The 20,289-nt window shown below is 60.2% G+C and overlaps 1 protein-coding gene across 1 annotated transcript in view; it reads left to right on the top strand.

Annotated features, from left to right (window-relative positions):
• DNAAF5 (dynein axonemal assembly factor 5) overlaps positions 1-20,289 on the top strand; it is a 61,382-nt gene that overhangs the window by 35,488 nt on the left and 5,605 nt on the right. The window contains exons 6-13 of the mRNA XM_040455628.1: positions 1,453-1,685; positions 2,605-2,817; positions 7,629-7,772; positions 8,980-9,148; positions 11,111-11,258; positions 13,559-13,709; positions 15,122-15,278; positions 17,635-17,829. Coding sequence (XP_040311562.1) covers positions 1,453-1,685; positions 2,605-2,817; positions 7,629-7,772; positions 8,980-9,148; positions 11,111-11,258; positions 13,559-13,709; positions 15,122-15,278; positions 17,635-17,829 — 1,410 coding nt within the window. The remainder of the gene's footprint in view (positions 1-1,452; positions 1,686-2,604; positions 2,818-7,628; positions 7,773-8,979; positions 9,149-11,110; positions 11,259-13,558; positions 13,710-15,121; positions 15,279-17,634; positions 17,830-20,289) is intronic.

Here is a 20,289-nt window from a genome sequence, read left to right on the forward strand (position 1 = left end):
AAGTAGACACCCACGCATGTGGACGGCTGATCTTTGACAGGTTCCGCGACAATTTGGCAGAGAAAGGATGGTCTTTCAGCATTGGTGCTGGAAGAATTGGATTTGCACATAATTGGGTATGAATTTGGGTCCATTCCTCCTATGATTTTCAAAAATTAACCTGAATTGCATCCTGGACCTAAATGTAACACCTAAGCCTGTAAACCTCTGTGAGCGGGGCTGGGGCGTTCTCTCGCATGTCGTGGGGAAGCGTCGTGGGCAGAAGGGGAGGCGACGAAGTGGGCTTCACCAGAACGACGACCTGTGCTCCGTGGAAGACATTGTTGACAGAGTGAAGCAACAGCCACAGACGGAAAAGATTTGCAAATTACAGATTGAAGGGCTGCATTCAGAATACAGAAACAATGCTCAGAACTCGATGATACAAGAACAGATTTTTTTAGTGGGCAGATTTTATAGAGCGCCTCATCACGGAAGATACAAACAACCTCGCGAGAAGCTGCGCCACGTCCTTAGGAAGCAATGGGGAACCACAGCAGGCTCCACACACGCTCTAAGTGGCTGTCGTTGAGCACTGGCCCCCCACACGCCCAGGGGGCAGGATGCGAAGCGGCGCGGCCACTTTGGAAGGGGTGAGGCCACTGCCCGTTCGGTGGAGTATTGTCGTGGAAGCGGCCGCTGCGTCCACGCAACCTTCTTGGCCACAGCCAGCCCGGGAAGCAGCCCGAGGTCCCAGCAGGTGACGGACAGGCAGAGGGATGAAGGCACAGGGTCACACGGATGCGGGAAGGGGGCCAGGAGCTGGCGAAGCCGGTGTGAGCCGCACGGTCCCGCTTAGAGACAGCCTGTGTACAGCGACGGGAAGCGGAGTGGGGAGCCCGGGAGCACCACAGGGGTGCTGGAAGCTTTGGGGCGACGGGTAGCTGCATCCTGCTTGCAGCGCTGGTGCGGAGGTGTATCCGTGTGTCAGAACACATCGGGTTAGGCACGCGGTGCACTTGGTTGTGTGTCAGACCTCGGTCGCCATACAAAACTTTTTTTTTTTTTTTTTAATTTTTTTTTTCAACATTTATTTATTTTTTTGGGACAGAGAGAGAGCATGAACGGGGGAGGGGCAGAGAGAGAGGGAGACACAGAATCGGAAACAGGCTCCAGGCTCTGAGCCATCAGCCCAGAGCCCGACGCGGGGCTCGAACTCACGGACCGCGAGATCGTGACCTGGCTGAAGTCGGACGCTTAACCGACTGCGCCACCCAGGCGCCCCCAAAACTTTTAAGCCAAGTGAGGCCACGCGGCTCCATCTCCATCCTCAGAGTCAGCCTGCGTTTTTAAGATCTCGAAATGAAATGGGACTTGCAGGCGCACCTCAAACAAGGGATGTGTGACAAATGACCTTCCCTAGGAGTCGTGAGACGTGCTTTGTGAATTGCAGTTTGTGTTTTTCACCTGCAGACAACCGCCCCGGGTTGGGCTGTCGGGAGCTCGTCTTCAGAAACCTCTCCAAGATCCTTCCCGCCATCTGTCATGACGTCACTGACTGGGTCGCGGGGACCAGGGTGAAGGCCGCGCAGCTGCTGGCCGTGCTGCTGCTGCACGCTGAGGACCACGTCACACAGCACCTGGAGGTTGTCCTGCGAACCCTGCACCGGGCCTGTGCCGACGACGACAGGGCCGTGGTCCGCAGCGTGAGTTGCCTCTTCCGGTCACGGAAGCTGTGGCTACGGGTTGTGGACTTCGCCCTGGTTAGGCCGCGGGTCTGTGGGTTTTACCAAACGGGAGGGCCAAGATAACGTTCGCATCGCCTGAGATCCCCTGGGGTCTCGGCAGCCGTGCCCTCGCTCACAGCCCCTGCACAGCCCATGTCTGGTTTCTGGTCCCGCGGAGGGGGGACACGTAGGGTCCCTCTTCAGCAGGCTCCAGCCTGCCGCTCCCCACAGCTGCGCTCCCAGCACGTGCAGGCGACGGCTCTGGATGCATCGATCCCACCAGCGAGCCGGGGACACCGCCCACGGGCTTGTTCCTGAGAGTCTAGCTTGGGCAGGAGGGCGCCTCCCTGGCCCTGATGGCCGTCACGCCCACGGGCTCTGCAGGGAAAGCCAGGCAGGGGTGCGGCCCGGCGTGTGACGGCTGGTGGTTAGCGCCACCCCGTGTGCAGCCAGTCGAGCCTCAGGTTTACTTCCCTTGTCCTGATTGGCCCACCTTGCCAAGCCACAGCCCACGTGGACCTCACTTCGGACGTATGTGGGCCTGCAACAGTGACCTGACAGTCTGGTGGTCGTCCCATTCTGTCACCAGGGGATACTGTGTAGATGGGATCGTGCAGTGTGCCCTTTAGAGGTCGGCTTTTTTCACTCCTCCCGATGCCCTAGGGCCCGCTGTCCTGACTGCCCAGTGGCACCCATGGCACGGTGGTGCCAGCGAGTGGCTGTTTGTTCGAAGCAAGCTTGGGTCACCGGCAGCAGCCAAGGGGTGTGGGACCCGGTGGGCACTAACTGTGGCACACACGCCAGGCACAGACCTCCCTGTCCGTGCTGGGCCTGGAGGCCTGCAGGGAGCCGCGGGAGGGCCGGGAGCAGCCCGCCAGCGGCTCTTCTCCTCGCACAGGGCATCCGATCTGCCGAGCTGGTCGGGGCGTTCGTCAGCCCGGAGGTGTTTCTGAAGCTGGTTCTGCCCGCGCTGAAGAAGTCGCCCTCCCCCTCGGGCCTCCTGATTCTTGCGTCCATCGTCAGAGGCTGCCCTAGGGAGGCCCTCCGGCCGCACCTGACGCTCATCGCTACGGAGCTGGCCCGGCCCCACATCTGTCAAGGCTCTGAAAATGTAAGTTGTAGGAAGGGAGGCGGGTGGAGCGCGTCGTGAGGGGTGGACAGCGCCCCCTGCCGACACTGTCCACGCATCGCCGCGGAAGGCTATTAGATCCGGTCCGGGAAGCAGTGCCGCGGATGGTTATAACGTCGCGGCTGGTTATAACGTCACGGCCGGGATGCATCCCCGGAGATGGTTATGACGTCAGGTTCCAGGACGCACCGCCGGGGATGGTTTCTGCGTCAGTTCCCGGATATACTGCCGCGGATGGTTATGATGTCAGGTTCCAGACGCAGTGCTGCGCATGGTTATGACGTCAGGGGCCGGATGTACTGCTGCGGATGGTTATTGCGTCAGACCTTAGAACACACCGCCCAGAGTACTACGTCGGGGCCGGACGCACCGCTGCGGATGGTTATCATGTGAGGTGCGGAGACGCACCGCCGCGGATGGTTATAACCTTAGGGACGGGCGCACCCCCGCGGATGGTTATCAGACGACGTCCCAGCACGCACCGCCGCGGATGGTTCCTGCGTCGGGTCCCGGATGCACTGCTGCGGATGGTTCTGATGTCAGGACCGAGATGCAGCGCCTCAGGTGGTTATTGCGTTAAGTCCCAGCACAGACCGCCGCGGCTAGTTATTACGTCAGGTCTCGGGCGCACTGCCGCGGATGGTTATTATGTCAGGGGCCGGATGTACTGTCGCAGATGGTTGTTGCGTAAGGTCTCAGCACACACCATCGCAGACGGTTGTTGCGTCAGGGCCGGAAGCACCGCTGTGGGTGGTTATCATGTGAGGTTCCGGCTCGCACGCCGCGGATGGCCATGACGTCAGGTACGGACGCATCCCCGCGGATGGTTATCAGATAGGTCCCAACACGCATCGCCGCGCAGATCGTTATGATGTCAGGTTCCGGATGTACTGCCACGAATGGTGATAGCCGGAACGGACGCACCGCCGCGGATGGTTATCAGATGATTGCTCAGCACGCACCGCCGCGGATGGTTATGACGTCAAGGCCGGACGTACCGCCGCGGATGGTTGTCAATTGAGGTCTCGGCATGCACCACCACGGGTGGTTATTGCGTCAGGTGCCGTCACGCATCCCTATGGATGGTTATCAGATGAGGTACCGGACACACCGCCGCGGATGGTTATCAGATGAGGTCCCAGCACGCATCGCCGCGGGTGGTTATGACGTCAGGTCCCGGATGTACTGCCACGAATGGTTATAGCCGGGCCGGACGCACCGCCGCAGATTGTTATCAGATGAGTTCCCGGCATGCACTGCTGCGGATGGTTATGACGTCAGGTTCCAGCCGTCAGACGCTTCCGCCTGACAGTGGCAGCCAGGGTCTGGGGACTCTTGTGCCCACTGCCACGTTCCGCTCTGTCCAGTCCGTATCCTGTTACGGTAAAACTAAACACGTTGGGGGGTACGTGGGTGGCTCGGTTGGTCGGGCGGCTGACTTCGGCCCAGGTCACGATCTCAAGGTTCGTGGGCTCAGGCCCCACGTCAGGCTCTGTGCTGACGGCTCGGAGCCTGGATCCTGCCATGGATTCTGCGTCTCCCTCTCTTTCCCACCTCCCCCATTTGCACTCTTCCTCGTTTTCTTGAAAATAAACGTTTTTAAAAAGACATGTTGAAAGTGCACGCTGGCCTCCTCCCGTCTGCCCAGCGGCCTCTGTGGGGGGCAGCACGGAGCGGGACACGTCCACGCCGGGGACGGCCGCGGGGCCGGGCCCGTCCCTAGGAGCCGGGGCGTTGCTCGCGTCCCTGGATGTTTTACTAACGCGCTGGGAAGCGGTGACGGCGTCCGCCCCCTCTGCTCCCGACGCGGTCTGGGCACTCGGGCCTAGCCGTGTGGAATGATTCGTAATCGTTTTCCGTTGAGAAAAAATGAGGACTTTGTGTGCGGCGGTGACAGGCTTCAGCCCTGTGTCCCCAGCCCTGGGTGCTGCCTTCCCTCTCCTCTGTGTGGACAAGGGCCTGCCCGCCGCTGACCGGCCTGGGGACCCCGCTCGGGGCACTCGGGGGGGGGGGGGTTGGGGCCCGGCCTCGCCTTCCGCACGGCCACCAGGGTGCTCTGCGCGGGCTCATCTGGTCCTCGCGGCCCCTTCCCCACCTCGCTCCCAGGTGACAAGGTGGTCTGGGCTCGGACAAACATCCACGTGCAAGGCCGTCTAAACGGAGGGAGTGGGGCTGTGTCGGCGGAGGTGGCCGTGAGCCGCTCCACCTGCTTTTGGTGCTTCTAGGACGATTCACCTCTTCCCAAACCTGGTTGTCACAGAGTCAGCGAATCCCCGTGAATTGTGCACGTGTATGCAGGCGGGCCTGGAAATGGTTCTGACTTCTCTATAGATGTGTGAGCCAGAAGTTTTTCTCTTCCCAGAAAATTAAGTTTGAGAAGGAGCATAGATGTTTATTTCTGTTTTTCGTTAGCGTTTTATTTATTTGTTTTGAGAGCGAGAAAGAGGGCGTGCATGAGCGAGGGGCGGAGAGAGGGTACAGAGCCCAGTGCGGGGCTCGGGGTCACGACCTCGAGACCGGAGTCGAAGTCGGACCCTCAACCGACCCAGCCCCCCAGGCGCCCCCGCACAGGTGTTCGAACACAGATCTTCCACGTTTTACGGCAGAGAAGATAATGACTTTCACGCCTCAGTGTCATCCACGGGAAAACCAGTCCCTTAACCAACGCGGATTGGATCAAGCGTCCAGCTTTTTCGAGGAGGCGTTTCTGCAATGACGTTTGTACACAGATGCCTCGCCGAGGAAGCGCCGTGGCGCTGAGTGTCCCTCTGGACGCGCTCCAGCCGCAGGGGAGACCCAGCCACCTTCCTCCCCTTCACTCACGGACACAGCCCTGTCGCCCCCACCCCCAGGCGGGGAGGGTCTCGTGCTCCTATGGTGACCCAGGACACACGGCACGTGCTTCCCGCAGACGTCCCCAGGCGGCTGTTTCCCGAGAGCCAGCCGAGGGGTGGACACAATCGTGTCCGTCCAGCAGTGGGGCCTGGCGGGGGGGGTGAGTTGGGGGACCCGCGGCAGGTGCGTGGTCTGGCCAGGGCCGGGCCCGGGCCCAGGGATCGGATCCTTCCGTTTGAAATGTTTGCTTTGTGACAGGAGCTCGAGGTGAGGAAATTGTCTGATGGCGTAAGGAGAAGTCAGCGGTCCCGTTGAACCAGCGGAGACCCGGGTGCGGGGGCGCCGGCACCATTACCGAAACGTCAGCCCCGGGCACTTTCTCACAGTAAAGTCAGCGGTCTCAGGTGACACCTTCAGGAGCAGAGGCTAAAACATGACTTTGGGTGTCCGTGTGCGGCCTGCGTCCTTTCTGCCTCTGGGGGGCAGGTAGGTGGGGACCGTTCCCCGCCGACGGCGCTGCTGGGAACGTGACTCCTCACTGGCACGGGAGTCGCGGCCTCGGGACCTCCCAGAATGGAACAGCTCGCGCCTCCAGAAGGGAGCTTCCTCCTCCCGGAATCGCTCCCGAAGCATTTGGTCCAGGTCACTTCAGAAGTTAGCTGAGGGCGGCCTGTGGGGCTCGGTCGGGTAGATGCCCAACTCTTGATTTCGGCTCAGGTTCAGGGGGTCGAGCCCCGAGTCAGGCTCTGCGCAACAGCACAGAACCTGCTTGGGATTCTCGCTCGCTCGCTCTCTCGCTCTCTCTGCCCCTCCCGTCTCGCACGCGCTGTCTCTCGCTGTCTCCCTTGGTAAATATTTACAACGAAAAAGAAATTCGCTGAACTCACGTACTCGGGAACTCATTTACTCTCAGTCCAGGACCAGAGGAATTGGGCTGTAGGGCACGTGAGGATTTGAGCAAAGTCACCCACCTGGCTTCTCGGGGTAGCTGGACACCCAGCCCTCAAGGCCTCGTCCTGTCCTGCTCCCGAGCCGCGTGCACAGACCACACTCCTCTGTGATCCCGTGTGAGTTCTGTTTAAACTTTGGTGGCTTACGTCACTTGTGCATGAGCCCCAGGGCCCCAGAAGGGACTCTGGACCCACCCCCGCCAGCGGCACGGTGAGCACGCTTCCCGTGTTCTGTGCGCTGCTCCGTGACCGCGACCCCGTCCTTCCTGCCCCTCGTGAAATGCGTGAAGCAGACGTGTGGAGGGATGCACTAGAAGCACACGTGGACACTCGCTCCTGGCCCACAGATGACGAGGCTGGGAGGCCAGGAGGGGAGCGGCTGGACGGACCAGCCGAGGCATCCCCTTGTCTCCCCGGCCACCAGGAAGCACTTCCCGAGCCACAGAATTTCATTCTTTTTGTTAAAACGGTAGCGTGGGAAGACTCGGAAACACACAGCAGCAGAAGAGCAGAATGAACCCCGTGCGCCCCCACACAGCCTCAGCGGCCGTGGGCTCAGACTCTGCTGCGTGTCCACCTCCCTCCGCTGTTTCTCTTACCTTTGGGGGCAGGTTGGTGGGGGCTGGGTGTTTGCAAGCAGATCCGTTTCCCTTGTGAATTCTAGGGGATGTGTTGCTGACGCATGAGAACTTTAAGCGTAACTCAGAGACCGTTAAGCGTTTCTTTCCGGGGCTGTGTTCAGTTTCCCCTGGAGAAGAACGCCATAAAGTCTTCCCGTCGAAGAACGCCCTCCTATGGTCCGTGTGTTCTAATCTGCGACCAGAGTGTGCTGTGTCCTGTGGGTGGGTGCTGGGCAGGGGGAGACAGGAGCTGGAGGGGGCAGAAGGGGAGGGGGCTGGGACGGTGGGCTGGGGCTGGGGGTGCAGGGGGGCCCTGGGGGCGCGGCAGGGGGCAGGAGCACACAGGCTGGGGGAGAGCTGGCTCAGGTGCTCCCTGCTCTCCTGACAGCACCTCTACGGGGAGCACCTGCTGCTGTGCGTGCGGACTCTGGTCTCCGTGTGCCGCGAAGACTGCAGACGGTGCAGCTTACAGCTCTTGGAGGTGCTGGTGACCATAGAGGCGCTCTGGGGTGCCACAGGCCTCGGCGACAAGGTGAGGCGGCGCGGGGGACGGAGCTTATGCTGAGGAGGGTGCTCGGGCTTGCCTGGCTCGGCTGACCGGAAGCGTGGAAGGGCGTGTGGGACGGGTTGCTCGTGAGGCAGCCTCGGGGACGCAGGGAATTTCAGATTCCCTCCAACTGCCGCCTGTCGTTGTGTCTCAGGGGTGACAGCTGCAGACAGACAGGCGGACACGTGTAACCTCGCCTCCGTCTGTGGTAAACACGTAGGTGACTGACCGTCTAGAGAGAAAATAGCATCGTGTTTCCTGTTTAATCACAGGCCAGCTTTGCAGAACTACTTCTGTTCTCTCAGCTCTGGGTCTAGGCTTTAAATGCTCTACTGACGTCCAGTTCCCCTTGGGCTCCAGGGACCTTTTGGGGGGTGTCTTCCTCCTACAGCCGTGCACAGATCTCTGGGGCTCACCTATGGAGGAGGCGTGCCGGGGAGGCTCACAGAGCCACAGGCCCCGTGTCCAGGAAGCCCCCCGCCCTCCCCTTCCTTTCTTGGGCATCTGAATTTTGTTTTCTTTCGTTTAAAGACAACCTTTCCACTTTTCCCAAGGGCACATACCTCAGCAGGCGGCTTGTCACCTTAAAGCCACACACACTAGCAAGAGCCGAATCCACGTACCTGGGACCCATGGGAAGGAAACCGAGCAGCCGCCAGGTTGTAGGCACAGGCTGCTGGGAGGTGGCTGCCGGCCCATCTCCTGTCCCCTGGCCCACTGTCACCTCTGTCACCAGTGTCACCACCGGAAGGCCTGGTCACAGGGTGGCCTCGGGCAAGCATAGTTTATGTCCCTCAGTTCAGTGCCCTGCAGCCCCCAGGTGCCCTTGTTCCTCACAGATCGAGCTCTCCCACCGCAGGGGGCCTGAGGACCCCAGGAGAAGCCTTGTGCAGCCTGGGGGCACGGCAGCTGAATCTCTCATAAATGCAAGTCTATTATTTGTCGTCCAGATGGCGCCGACCCAGCGTGAACAGTAGCCGTCAGACGAGCCCCTGCAGTCCTAGCCCCCGCGGGCGCTCCAGGGGCTCTGTCGTGTCGCGCATCCTCCGCGGTGGAGGTGGAGCGCTCGCGGTCGGCCGGGTCGTCCTAGCCCGTCGTGTGACAGAGCGCGCTCTGATGATGACGATTGGTCTCTCCTGGGCTTTTGAGCCTTAGGAGTGGGGTTTCCCCAGCCAGTGACTCGTATTTCCAGGTCCGGGAGACCATGGACGCGCTGGCCACGGCACAGGACATCGACGGACGCCAGGATCTGTACCGAGAGCACACGGGCCCCCTCGTGGAGTGGCTGGCCGCGTCGCACCACGACTGGACCGTCCACTCAGCAGAGCTTCTGCAGTTCGTCGTGGTGGTCAACCACGCAGGTGAGCTCCCAAAACTGTGTAATGTGGCCCTTGAAAGTCTGCCCGGCAGGGGCACCTGGGTGGCTCGGGTCATGATCTCACGGTTTGTGAGTTCGAGCCCCACATCAGGCTCTGTGCTGACAGCTCAGAGCCTGGAGCTGCTTCGGCTTGTGTGTGTCTATGTGTGTGTCTCTCTCTCTGCCCCTCCCCCCCGAAGTAAACAAAAACGTGAAGAAAAGAAAGTCTGCCAGGCATACGGTGTTTACGTTAAGCCTCGGAGGTGTGCTTATTGTGGCCTTGGGCGCAGTGTGTTCTTTGCACAGTCCACAGTGTCCCTGCAGAGCCTCACGCGTGGCGTGGGCCTCTGTGGTCCAGTGTCTCCAGGCCCTTCCCCGCCGGGCCGCGGGGTGGGTGAAAGAATGTTCCTTAGGCAGAGCTTATGCTCAGACCCGTGCCTTCTCCCTGCCTCGGGACGTCCGTAGAGGTCTCACCGGACAGATTTCGTTTTAAAAGATGAGTCTTAAAAAAAAAAAAAGATCATAGACTCTGAACAGCAGCTCCCTCCCCAGCTTAGAAAACAGCCAGAGGCCGCGTCCCAAGGCTCCGGAACCGAAAACCTGTGCACCCTTGAGGCCGGCCAATCAGGAAGAGGGGACGTGGCCTCGGTGCGCTTTTCCAAGTGCTTTCTCAGAGTGTCGATGGTGTGTTTCTCCGTCCTGTGTCCGGAAGCGTCCTGCTTCACACGCGCTGTGCTCGGGCGGCGTTCATCGCCAGGTGCCCGCACCCCACGCGGCGCCGTCCCACTGAGAGCACGCCGCTGCGCCCCCGGGTCTGTTCGGTGTCGGCATTCTTCCCGTAGGATGCTCCCGTTTACGTGTCTCATTACGCCGTCAGCCGTGACAGACACCCTGCTGTCTGGAGGAGACTTTGTTTTTATAGAGCGCGTTCAACAGACTGGACTTGTTCAAAATGGCGTTTGGTGCCTGGATAGCATTGAGGGGACAGTGATGCACGTGAGCGGAAAGAGTCTTTATAGGAAGGGCCGGAAGATGCTCCCGGAAACCCCTCTCTCCTCTTGCCCGTGCGCTCTGTCTTCCGTGAAAATGCGGCCTTGGGAGATCGGGGTCTCTTCCCGGAAGATCGCTCCCTCCTCCTGCAGTGAGAGGTCTGGGGCTCCATCTTCTGTGCAATCTCCAAGGAAAACAAACCCCAGAGGGTGTGAGCAGACCCGGTGCCCACCGGTGCTGGCAGTGTCCTGCCCCTGGGCCACGTCCTCCTTCTGCCTTTGTTTCTCTTTCTCCCCCAGACCCACACCTGCCCTGAGATTAATGCGCAGCCTTGCGTTTCCGTCTTGCAGCTTTGACGCCGAGCGTGAGACAATGCATCTGGGCCTTGCCGTGGGACGAGCAAGCGCGTTGTGAGCAGGGTGGTTGGGAGAGGGCCCGCCTGGAGGGGAGGGCGCTCCGTGACCCGGGTCCGTGCAACCCGAGCGCGTGTTTGCACCCCAGGGACTCTTTATTCCGATCACGACTCGATGCCCTTCCAGATACTAAGGCTCGTTGCCCGTGTGTGAGGCCCACGGTCCCGGGGAAGCCGCGCAGGCGCCTGTCCAGCAGCAGCTCGGGAAGGGCGGTGGCTGCCGAGTGTAGGGGCAAATATTAAACACTGTACGTGTTCTGAATAATTTATCTTGGTTGATATTTAAAGTGTTGCTTGACTGTAACGTTTTTTTTTTAAGAATCTGAGAAAACATGAGGAAATAGAAAGTCACCGTGTTGAACAATTAGCACGATTTGGGAGTTAAGTGTTTGCTTTTACAGGGACACCCTCGATCCAGAAAGGAGAGGAAGGTGGTGGACGGGCCGTAACCGCCCCTGTGCCCACGGCCCCTCCCCGGCACCCGGCGCCGACCCGGCGGCGGGGTGGGGGCTGCGTCGTCCCACGGGCAGGAGCCGTGGGAACCGTGAGCTGTGTGTTTTCCAGGCCCGGCGCTGGGAGAAGTGCTCCCCCACCTGGTGCCCGTCCTCAGGAGCTGCCTCCAGCCCGCCCGGGACCCGCAGATGCGCCTGCGGCTCTTCTCCTCCCTGTCGCGGGTGCTGCTGAGCGCAAAGCAGACTGTCGACTCCCAGGGGTAGGTGTGCCCGGCCTCCAGCCTCTGCGGGTGCTCTCAGGTGGGAGCTGGGGTCACCCCGGGCTCTGGCGCCGGCCGCGGGAGCGAGCACCCGCCCGGACAGGCACGGAGTCCACGTCGTTTCCACGTGGCCATTAAAATTCCATCGAACGAAGAGGTTGTAGGGAACATGAACTGTTAATGGTTTATACGTTAGCTATTCTCAGTTTTAAATGCCTTTGGTACCTTTGAAGCCTAACAGAGAATGGGCTGAATCCCCTTAGTGGCTAAAGCGTGAGGAAAACCCTGTTGCCAGCAAGGACTTAGGACAGTAAACCCGTGACGGGCCGGCGGCAGACCCTGGCTGGTTGGGCGCCACGTGGGTGCACCTCGCCCCCGGCCCCCAGCGGCTGGGTGGGCGGTAAGGCATGTGGGGACCCTGTCCCTTCAGAAGGAGCGCGTCCTGCCATGTCACGAGTGTGCTGGGACCTTTCCCTGGGGCCCCTCCTCTCCCCGGGCTCTGCCGGCCCGTCCGCGGGCAGGGAATCCTGTCTGCTGCTCGTCTGCCCGAGCTTCCAGCCTACAAGGGCCATAAAGAGACGATGTTGGCCCGCAGGCCTCCCGGCAGGGGAGCTTCCCGTGGATAAGCCGCAAGGGCGCGGGCCAGCTGGCGCCTCACAGCCCGTGCTCCCCCACGACCTCGCTAGGGGCCTCAACAAGCCCCCGGGCACGGGGCGCCCTGTGGATGCACTGCCAACCCTCTTCTGCCAGAACGTGTTCGCCGGCCGCCCGCGGGTCCCGACCTGAGGCCGAGGTGGCCGAACACGGGCGCTGGTCGGCTGCCCTGGGTCCTTGGCCTCACGATGTCCTACCGAAGCGCCAAGTCGGGCTCCTCAGTTTGAGGAGGTGCTGTTTTGGGGACCCTCCGTGGACGGGTTGCTCCCTCCACAGAGCGCCCCCAGCGTGGGCCCTTGGTGCCGGCCCCCACCTGTCCCGGGTTTGGTCATTGCTCTTGGTGGTCCCTGCACCCCCAATCCCGTGGCCTCTGCTCCCCGGGGCGTCTGTGGAGACGCGACAGACCTTGCTGGCCACCACCTGGGCTCTGCCCGCTCCTGGAGGTCGACTGGGGACTGGGGGAGGGGCGCCAGCAGCGGTAGGAGGTCTGTCTTCAGACCCCAGCGGGGACCTTGCTTTGCGCCATGGAGCTGCTCCACAAAGTCAGGCCCTGGGCCGCTGCCCGTCTCCCGCGGCAGAGTGGCAGCCTGGCCAGCACGCGGTCCTTGTTTTCCAGCCACGTCACCTGACGCCTCAGAGGACAGGACCGTTGGGTCTTTCCACAGAGCCCCCTCGTAAATCATTTTGCGGGAAACAGCAGCCCTTTGTGTAAAAACTAAAGCACGTCGAAAACCTGATTGTGTGAGTGCGTGTGTGTGCAAGTCCAGAACCAGATTTGCCGCGTACCTACGTCTCTGGCTCTTGGATGCCCCCTGCTGGAAGCAAGCAGGGGGAGCCTTCCCCAGAAGGGACAGTCCCCGAGTGAGGGTCCGGGCAGCGGAGAGGGACAGAAGCAGAGGCCGGAGGGCAGGGTGCAGGGAGAGCCTCGGTGCCACGCGGCTCTGGCCTCGCCTTGGAGGCTACTGCACCTTTTCGGTATTCCGGAACAGCTGGTATTTGAGACGTGAGCCACCTTTGAAATACACTTTGGAATAAGGTTCAGAAGTAAGTTGATGAATTACTCGTTCAAGCGAACGTGTTTCGGTCTAATGGTGGCAGCGCAGTGGGATTCGCGAGGACGCTCAGGGTTTTCTCTGGGTGCCTCTCAACGGGGTGCTCAGAGTGTGGCTCCGCAGCACGAGCCGCCCGGCACGGCGGGATGTGTGAGTTTACATCCACACCAAGTGCCCAGACTGCTGGCAGGAACGTCCACGTCTCTGTGACCGTGGCGCTCGGGCCCTGGGTGCGGAGGGGGGGAGCGTGCCCACGGGGGGGTGTCGGGTGTGCGTGCGTAGGATGGCCACACGTGCAAATGACGTTGCTGGCCTGGTTGATGTGCCCGGTGACCTCGCGTCTCCTCTTTTAGAGCCCAGCAGAGATGGGCGGGGCCCCCCACAGCCTCACCCCTGCAGAGGGGGGGTGGGGTGCTCTGGAGGCTGCAGGCCCAGCAGAGGCCAGCAGGAGCTGGGTAGGCCGCTGGCTCTCCCCCAGGCACCCGCTCCCCTGCAGGGAGGGCGCCCGCCCCAGGGAGGCAGCCGTCCTCCTATTCCGGCTCCCCTCTGCCCCGCGCGCTCCCCTTCACCTGCTGTCTCGTGGCTCCACCCCAGGCACTTTCACCACTACCTCGACGCTGTGACGAAGGACATCTTGGTCCCCAATCTGCAGTGGCACGCAGGGAAGACGGCTGCAGCCATCCGCACGGCAGCCGTGTCCTGCCTCTGGGCACTCATCAGCAGTGAGGTCCTGTCGGACGAGCAGGTGGGGCTCCCAAGGACGCCTGCCGGGGGGAGGGGGGGGGGACACACGTGTAGCCGCCAAACACTGCTTTCTGAAACCCACAGGGGAGGGAGCCTGGGGGCCGCGGGCGAGGGCAGGGTACCACCGGCCATCGTGACCCGTAGCATTTTGTTTTGATCAGCTGGGGCTGCCGTTAGGTGTATGTATCGAACGTGGCTCTTTACGGAGCAGAGAACGCAGAGAACATATGCACAGAACTCTACCTGAGCTTGGCCGATCTCGGGGTTTCTGCGCTACTATCACTCCACCTGCGCAACGGGATCAGGGAAACGGGGGGCGAGGGGCAGCTGTCCGAAGGCCTTGCTGTTGCTCTGCGCTCGGCCCCAGGTCTGCAGGCATCCGGCCAGGTGTTCATCTAGTGTGTGAGCTCCACCTCCTGGTCCACTGAACCGCCATGAGTTTTTTTTTAAGTAGGTTTTGTTTTATTGATTTATTTAAACTTAAATCCAAGTTAGTTAACATGTAGCGTAATAGTAATTTCAGGAATAGAACTTAGCAATTTATCACTTACGTATCACACCCGGTGTTTGTCCCAACGAGTGCCCTCCTTAACGTCCCCTCGCCCATTTAGCCCATCCCCCCACCCAACACCCCGCCAGCAACCCTCAGTTTGTTCTCTATATTTAAGAGTCTCTTACAGTTTGCCTCCCTCTCTGTTTTTATCTTGTTTTTCCTTCCGTTCTTCTATGTTCATTTGTTTTTTAAATTCCACACGAGTGAAATCGTGTGATACTTGTCTTTCTCTGGCTGCCTTATTTCGCTTAGCATGATACGTCTAGTTCCATCCACGTTGTTGCAAATGTGAACCACCATGATTTGAGTTAAAACGTCCCCCAAATTGTATGGACACAACATGCAGCCACGCTAGCAAGGAGCAGGCTGTAGGCTTGTCTTCACGGCTTTGTGAGTGATGGGCTTGTCCACTGACCAAGTTAAACAAAACTGTTCAACTGTTCATCTAGGTTTTATTTCTTTTTTAGTGTTTATTTATTTTTGAGAGAGAGAGACAGAATGCGAGCAGGGGAGGGGCAGAGAGAGAGGGAGACACAGCATCAGAAGCAGGCTCCAGGCTCTGAGCTGTCAGCACAGAGCCTGACATGGGGCTTGAACTTGAAAACCACGAGATCGTGACGTGAACTGAAGTCGAAGTCAGACGCTTAACCGACTGAGCCCCCCAGACGCCCTAAGTCATCTAGATTTTAAAATCAAGGTTTGAGTTCTCACATAAAAATTTTAAAAACATTCCAGACTCCTTTATATCTGTACGAGAGCCAAGCTCCTTCCATCATGGGCAGCGTGTGCACAGTGAGGGACCAGCGCTGTCACCTCCGGGACAGAGCCGATCAGGACCCTCCTCTGTCTTCCGATTACAGATCCGGAAAGTTCAGGAGACGCTGATGCCGCAGATTCTAACCTCCCTGGAAGAAGATTCCCAGATGACTCGATTAATTTCGTGCCAAATCATCAACACATTTCTAAAGACCTCCGGTGGTGTGGCTGATGCCGATAAGCTCATCAAGGTTTATCCTGGTACGATGCTTTTCTTTCCCAAACTGTGTGGGTCTGTTTCTTCTAGAGGGAGATGGAAGCTGGTACTTGGACTTCCGGTCGGCCTGGTGCCAGGAGTCCAGACGCAGCCGTGACCGGTGAGCCGTCACTGAAGAGAGAGCGAGGCAGGCAGCCCGTGCCCAGGCAGTGGGGCCCCGCACCCCCACCCCAGAGCAGGCGCTGCGGCCAGGCCAGGGTGCGAGGACGGGCGCGGCGAGAGCTTCTGCGGCGGCCGTGCCTTCCGTCCCGCGTCTCCGCCTCTTTGGAGCCCCAGCACCGGGCGAGTCCCAGATCAGAAGCAGAGGAACAACCCCCACCCCGGCCCTGAGCAGAGTAGCAAACGCAGAGGATTCCTAAGAACACAGAGAAAACCGCGTTGAGGAGGAGAACAAGGATCCCAACGCTGCAGGGATAGATGTTCTAGAGCCCAGCTCAGAGCTCAGACAAAAATGCAAACGGGACGAAGCTGCAGATGAGAAGGAGCCCGGCAGACGCTCTAGGCTTGTGCACGCCAACTGGAGGGAGGGTCCTGAGGAGGAGGAAGAGGTAGAGGAGGTGGAGGAGGAGGAGGAGGGGGCGGTCAGCCTCAGGTGGGGCGTGCAACGTCTGTGGGCGCACCTGTGGCTGGTCTCCACGGCCCGTCATAGCCACACTGGGCTGTCCTCTGTGCCGCAGCATTTAGCTGATGTAGTGATTCCTAAAAGGTGGTTTTCAGGAGTCCCAGAAATGAAAAGTCCCTGAAGTTCAGAGCTGGAGCCACTGGGTGCACAAGACGGAGCGTGGTGGGGACGGGATTCGTGAGCGGAGTCCACTCGGGACGCCGTGAGAGGAAGACACGCGTCTGCGGGGAGAGGGGCTCCAGCGCTCCCAGCTCCGGGGGGAGGGATGGATGGCTGATACCGGCAGAGGTGGTGGCTCAGAATATTCCGGAACTGCAGGTGGTGCATCTTGATGCTGAGCAGGAAGCCGCCTGCTGAAATCCAGAGTTGAAGTCCCCTTTCTCACGCATTCTTGCAAGTTTCTTTTCACTTTTTGTGTTTACTTTTGTGACAACAAACACCGTATTCCTCCCGGCGACCCTTACAGTTCTGTTTGCGCCAAGTCAGTTGGTGACTGTCAGAGTCCCTTGGGATTTTGCTCACGTCTAAAAAGAGCCAGCGAAAAGATTGCACATATCTGGGCTTTGGGGGTTGTTTTCATGCAAAAGGATTTCCTCGCGGGCTTCTTTCTCGGGACCAGTTCAGGGCCCTGGGTGGCGATGTGTTTGCAGAGGGCAGGACGCCCCGAGGTCTGTCGTATGGAGGATGCATGTGCACCCAGCACGGGCCCCAAGAGAGCCACCCTTTGTTCCAAGCCCACAGTTGCACGTGACGGCTGACCCCAATCACAAAAGTGAATTTCCAGGCCACTTCTTAAAACTCGGGAATTACCGTCAGAGGAAAACACGCCATGCCAGAGTCGGCCTGAGCCGGAGGGAGTGAGGACATGGGAGGAGTCCCTGCGGGACTCGGGTGGTGGTGTGCCCACCAGGCCGCCGTCCCAGGACTGGGTGAGGCCCAGACCCTTAGGAAAGCCCTTCTGCCATGAGCTAGTGCCCGGCAGGAGGCCGCAGTGCCACGAGCCCACAGCCCTGCCTGCTCACTTCCGGGGGCCGGGCCTCCCACCACCTGGGGCTGCAGCCCTGCTCCCTACCCCCGGCTACCTCTTGCCCTGCTCACGGAGTGCCCGAGCGACTGCTGAGTCTCCAGAGACACCCAGCCACAGGGCCAGGGATTTCTCACAGTTTGGGGGAGAAAAGTATACATTTGATAAAAACCTCAGCAGTGAATGGTGAGTTTCTGCTAACTGGAGAGGTGGTTCCTGTTTTCAGCAGCCGAGTGGTCTGGCTCAGAGCTCAGCAGAAACAACACTGATACAGGTGGTGGTGATCATGTCACTGGGGCCCGAGCTCTGTCCCTAGAGCCCAGTTGGGAGGGCGGTGTGTACATCCAGGGGACGGGCAGCCAGGGTGTGATGCCCATGGTGACAGACGGAGCATCTTGGAGCCACAGAGAGCCCGGGGCACCTGGCAGGTGAGACAGGGAGAGCAGCTCAGGCCTGCCCACCCCTCCTCCCACCCGGCCCAGGGTCCACCCTGTGGCCAGTGCGGTCAAGGGGTCCGGCACACTGGGAGCCGCCCCCAGCCCCTGGCACACGAGCACCAGTCTCCCCACAGGATGGGTTTACCATGGCCCGAGGGCGAGTGCCCCAGGGGTGGGGTCAGGTCCCCACTCTGGAAGCTCCAGTGCTCCGTCTGTGCCGGCCTCTGTCTCACTGTCACATCCGGCCCTCCCTCCAGAGCTCCTGAAGCGTCTGGACGACGTCTCCCACGAAGTGAGGCTCGCGGCCACCTCCGCCTTGGTCACGTGGCTGGCGTGTGTCAGAAGCAACGATGACGTGAAGTCCTGCTACCAGAGCCACATTCAGTTCCTGTACAGAGAGCTCCTCGTGTACCTCGATGACCCGGACAGCACTGTCCAGGATGCGGTTTTAGGTAGGAGTCTCCACCACGTGTGCTGCATTGTGAAGGCTGTCCCCAGAGCGTAGACGCGGCTCCTCACAGCCGAGTCATGGGCTGGCCACATGAGGGCGGGGGGGCAGGGCCACGGCCTCAGGGCCTCTGTGGACTGGCCTCCTGGGTGGGTTACAGCCCTCGAAACTTACCACGGTAGAAGTTACAGTGGAGAAAAATCTTAGGTGTCTATTAATTTGTTTAGAATGACTGTAAATCCATCATATATTAACATAATTAATGTGTGGTTTTGAAACGTAGGTTTTCTTTTTTTCTTCTTTTTAAAACTTTTTTAGTGTCTATTTCTTTAGTGTCTTTCTTTGAGAAAGAGAGCTGGCACGGAGGAGGGCGTAGAGAGAGAGGGAGACCCCGAATCCAAAGCAGGTTCCAGGTTCTGAGTTGTCAGCACAAAGCCCAACGCAGGGCTTGAACCCACGAACCGTGAGAACATGACCTGAGCCGAAGTCGGAAGCCGAACCGACAGAGCCCCAGGTGCCCCTGGAAGATGTATTTTCTAAAAACAATAACACGCAGACAGGGGAGCGTCGCTTTACCTTTCCGCGCGTCTCGGTAGAAGCAGCTGGGCGTTTGCGGCTTCCGCGTTCTTGGCCGTGGTGCGTGTTGTCCAGGGAAGCGTGTGAAGGAACCTGGCCCCGGACAGGTACGCTGTCGGAGGCAGGGGTACCCGTTGTGTGTAACCACAGAGATGCCTTCATACCGCCCCGACCTGCCCAGGCGGTCGTTCCAGGGTCCTGCGGGGTTGACTCCGGCTACGTTCTCGCCTGTTGGTTGGTCCTGCACGTTGCCATTTTGTCAGGCCGTGTCCAGAAGTCACGTTTGTCGGCCTCGAGCTCAGAAAAGTCTCGGGAAGAAAAGTTGCAGGAAGCCATTCAGCTGACGGTGTTGGAAACAAGTTACCGTGATTGTGGTTTCCGCTTGAAAGCTTAAATCTTCTCATTGGCCACAAGTACCGTCACTCTGTTCGTTTTTGAGACGGTGTCCTGCCTGGTACCCAAGTGCGAGGAACCTGAGTCTTCGTGCTGTCGTGGAAGCGGCGTCCTGGGGGCCCAGGCACACCCTGCCGTGCCCCCGCCCCACCACACAGGACACTCCGACGGCAGATGCCGCAGAGCAGGGACATCGGGTGTCGTCCCCAGAGCAGCACGAACGGTGTTGTGTCAAGAAGTAGATTTGAATGGAATTCCCAGCGATACTCCAATAACCCAAAGGAAGTCAAGAAAGGAGGCCCGGAAGAACACAGAGACAGGGCCAACCGGAGACAGGGAGACCGGGTGCAGCCTCTGCTGCAGTCTTGTTGAACGTTAACAAGCTGGACGCTCCAGGTGAAAGGCAGACAGTGTCAAGTCAGTGAGATGATCACGACTCAGCTGGGCTGCCTGAGAACTGATCTAACGGAAGAATCTTGACTGCTTTATCGAGGACATTCTTGAGGGAACTTGGCAGCAGAAGGTTCACTGACCCTACAGCTGCCCGCCCTGCTTTGTGTCGCGCAGCGAGTGGGCGGCCTTGTCCGGGGGAGTCCCGGACACAGTTTTGACTCCCAGACCCCTGAGGGCCGTCCCCGGCGGGTGTGGGCGACAGCTGGGCAGTGTCGGGCGGGTGCTGGCAGTGTCGGGCTGGCTCCGCGGCCGTTCCCAGTGCGTGAGCTGGGTCCGGCCGCTTGGCCGGGTCCTCGCAGACCCCACCTCGCTCTCCTCTCTGCCCCCCACCCCCACCGCCGGCGAGAGAGAGAACAGCTGTGTCCATCTTCCCTGGCCTGTAGCCTGGTTGCTGCGGAGGCCAGGGGTCCAGGACCCAGGGGACCAGCGTGTACCCTGTGCGTGTCCTCTGCCTGCCAGAGCTGGCGGGACTCGAAGTGGCAGAGACGTTGGGGCAGGCCGACCGCTCTGCTCCTCTGCTCCTGCACCCTGACCTCGGCGTGCACCCTAACCTGGGTGCTCATGCGACGCCAGCTCTTAGCACATCCCGCCCTTGCTGTCCTGGTGGCCAGCCGGCCGTGTTTAGAGTCCTGAGCTCCAAACGCCCCAATTGCTCTGCTCCAGCAGACCAGGCACGTCTCCTGGAAGACTGGCCTTCCCCCCTGCCGGCCTCCCCTCTGGAGGACTGGCCTTCCCCCCTGCCGGCCTCCCCTCCGGAGGACTGGCTCCCCCTGCCGGCCTCCCCTCCAGACGACTGGTCTTCCCTGCTGCCGGCCTCCCCTCCTGAGGACTGGCTCCCCCTGCCGGCCTCCCCTCCAGACGACTGGTCTTCCCTGCTGCCGGCCTCCCCTCCTGAGGACTGGCTCCCCTTGCCGGCCTCCCCTCAGCACCTCACGCCTGGGGACCTCTTGACCGATGACGGTGCTTCTGTCCCACTGACAAGGCGAAGTTCCTCCATGTCCACTCCCACGGCTGGTCCCGCGTGTCCCCTAACCCCGCCCCC

This window comes from Herpailurus yagouaroundi, unplaced genomic scaffold (genome assembly GCF_014898765.1).
Source record: "Herpailurus yagouaroundi ecotype Mexico unplaced genomic scaffold, PumYag 216, whole genome shotgun sequence".
NCBI lineage: Eukaryota > Metazoa > Chordata > Mammalia > Carnivora > Felidae > Herpailurus > Herpailurus yagouaroundi.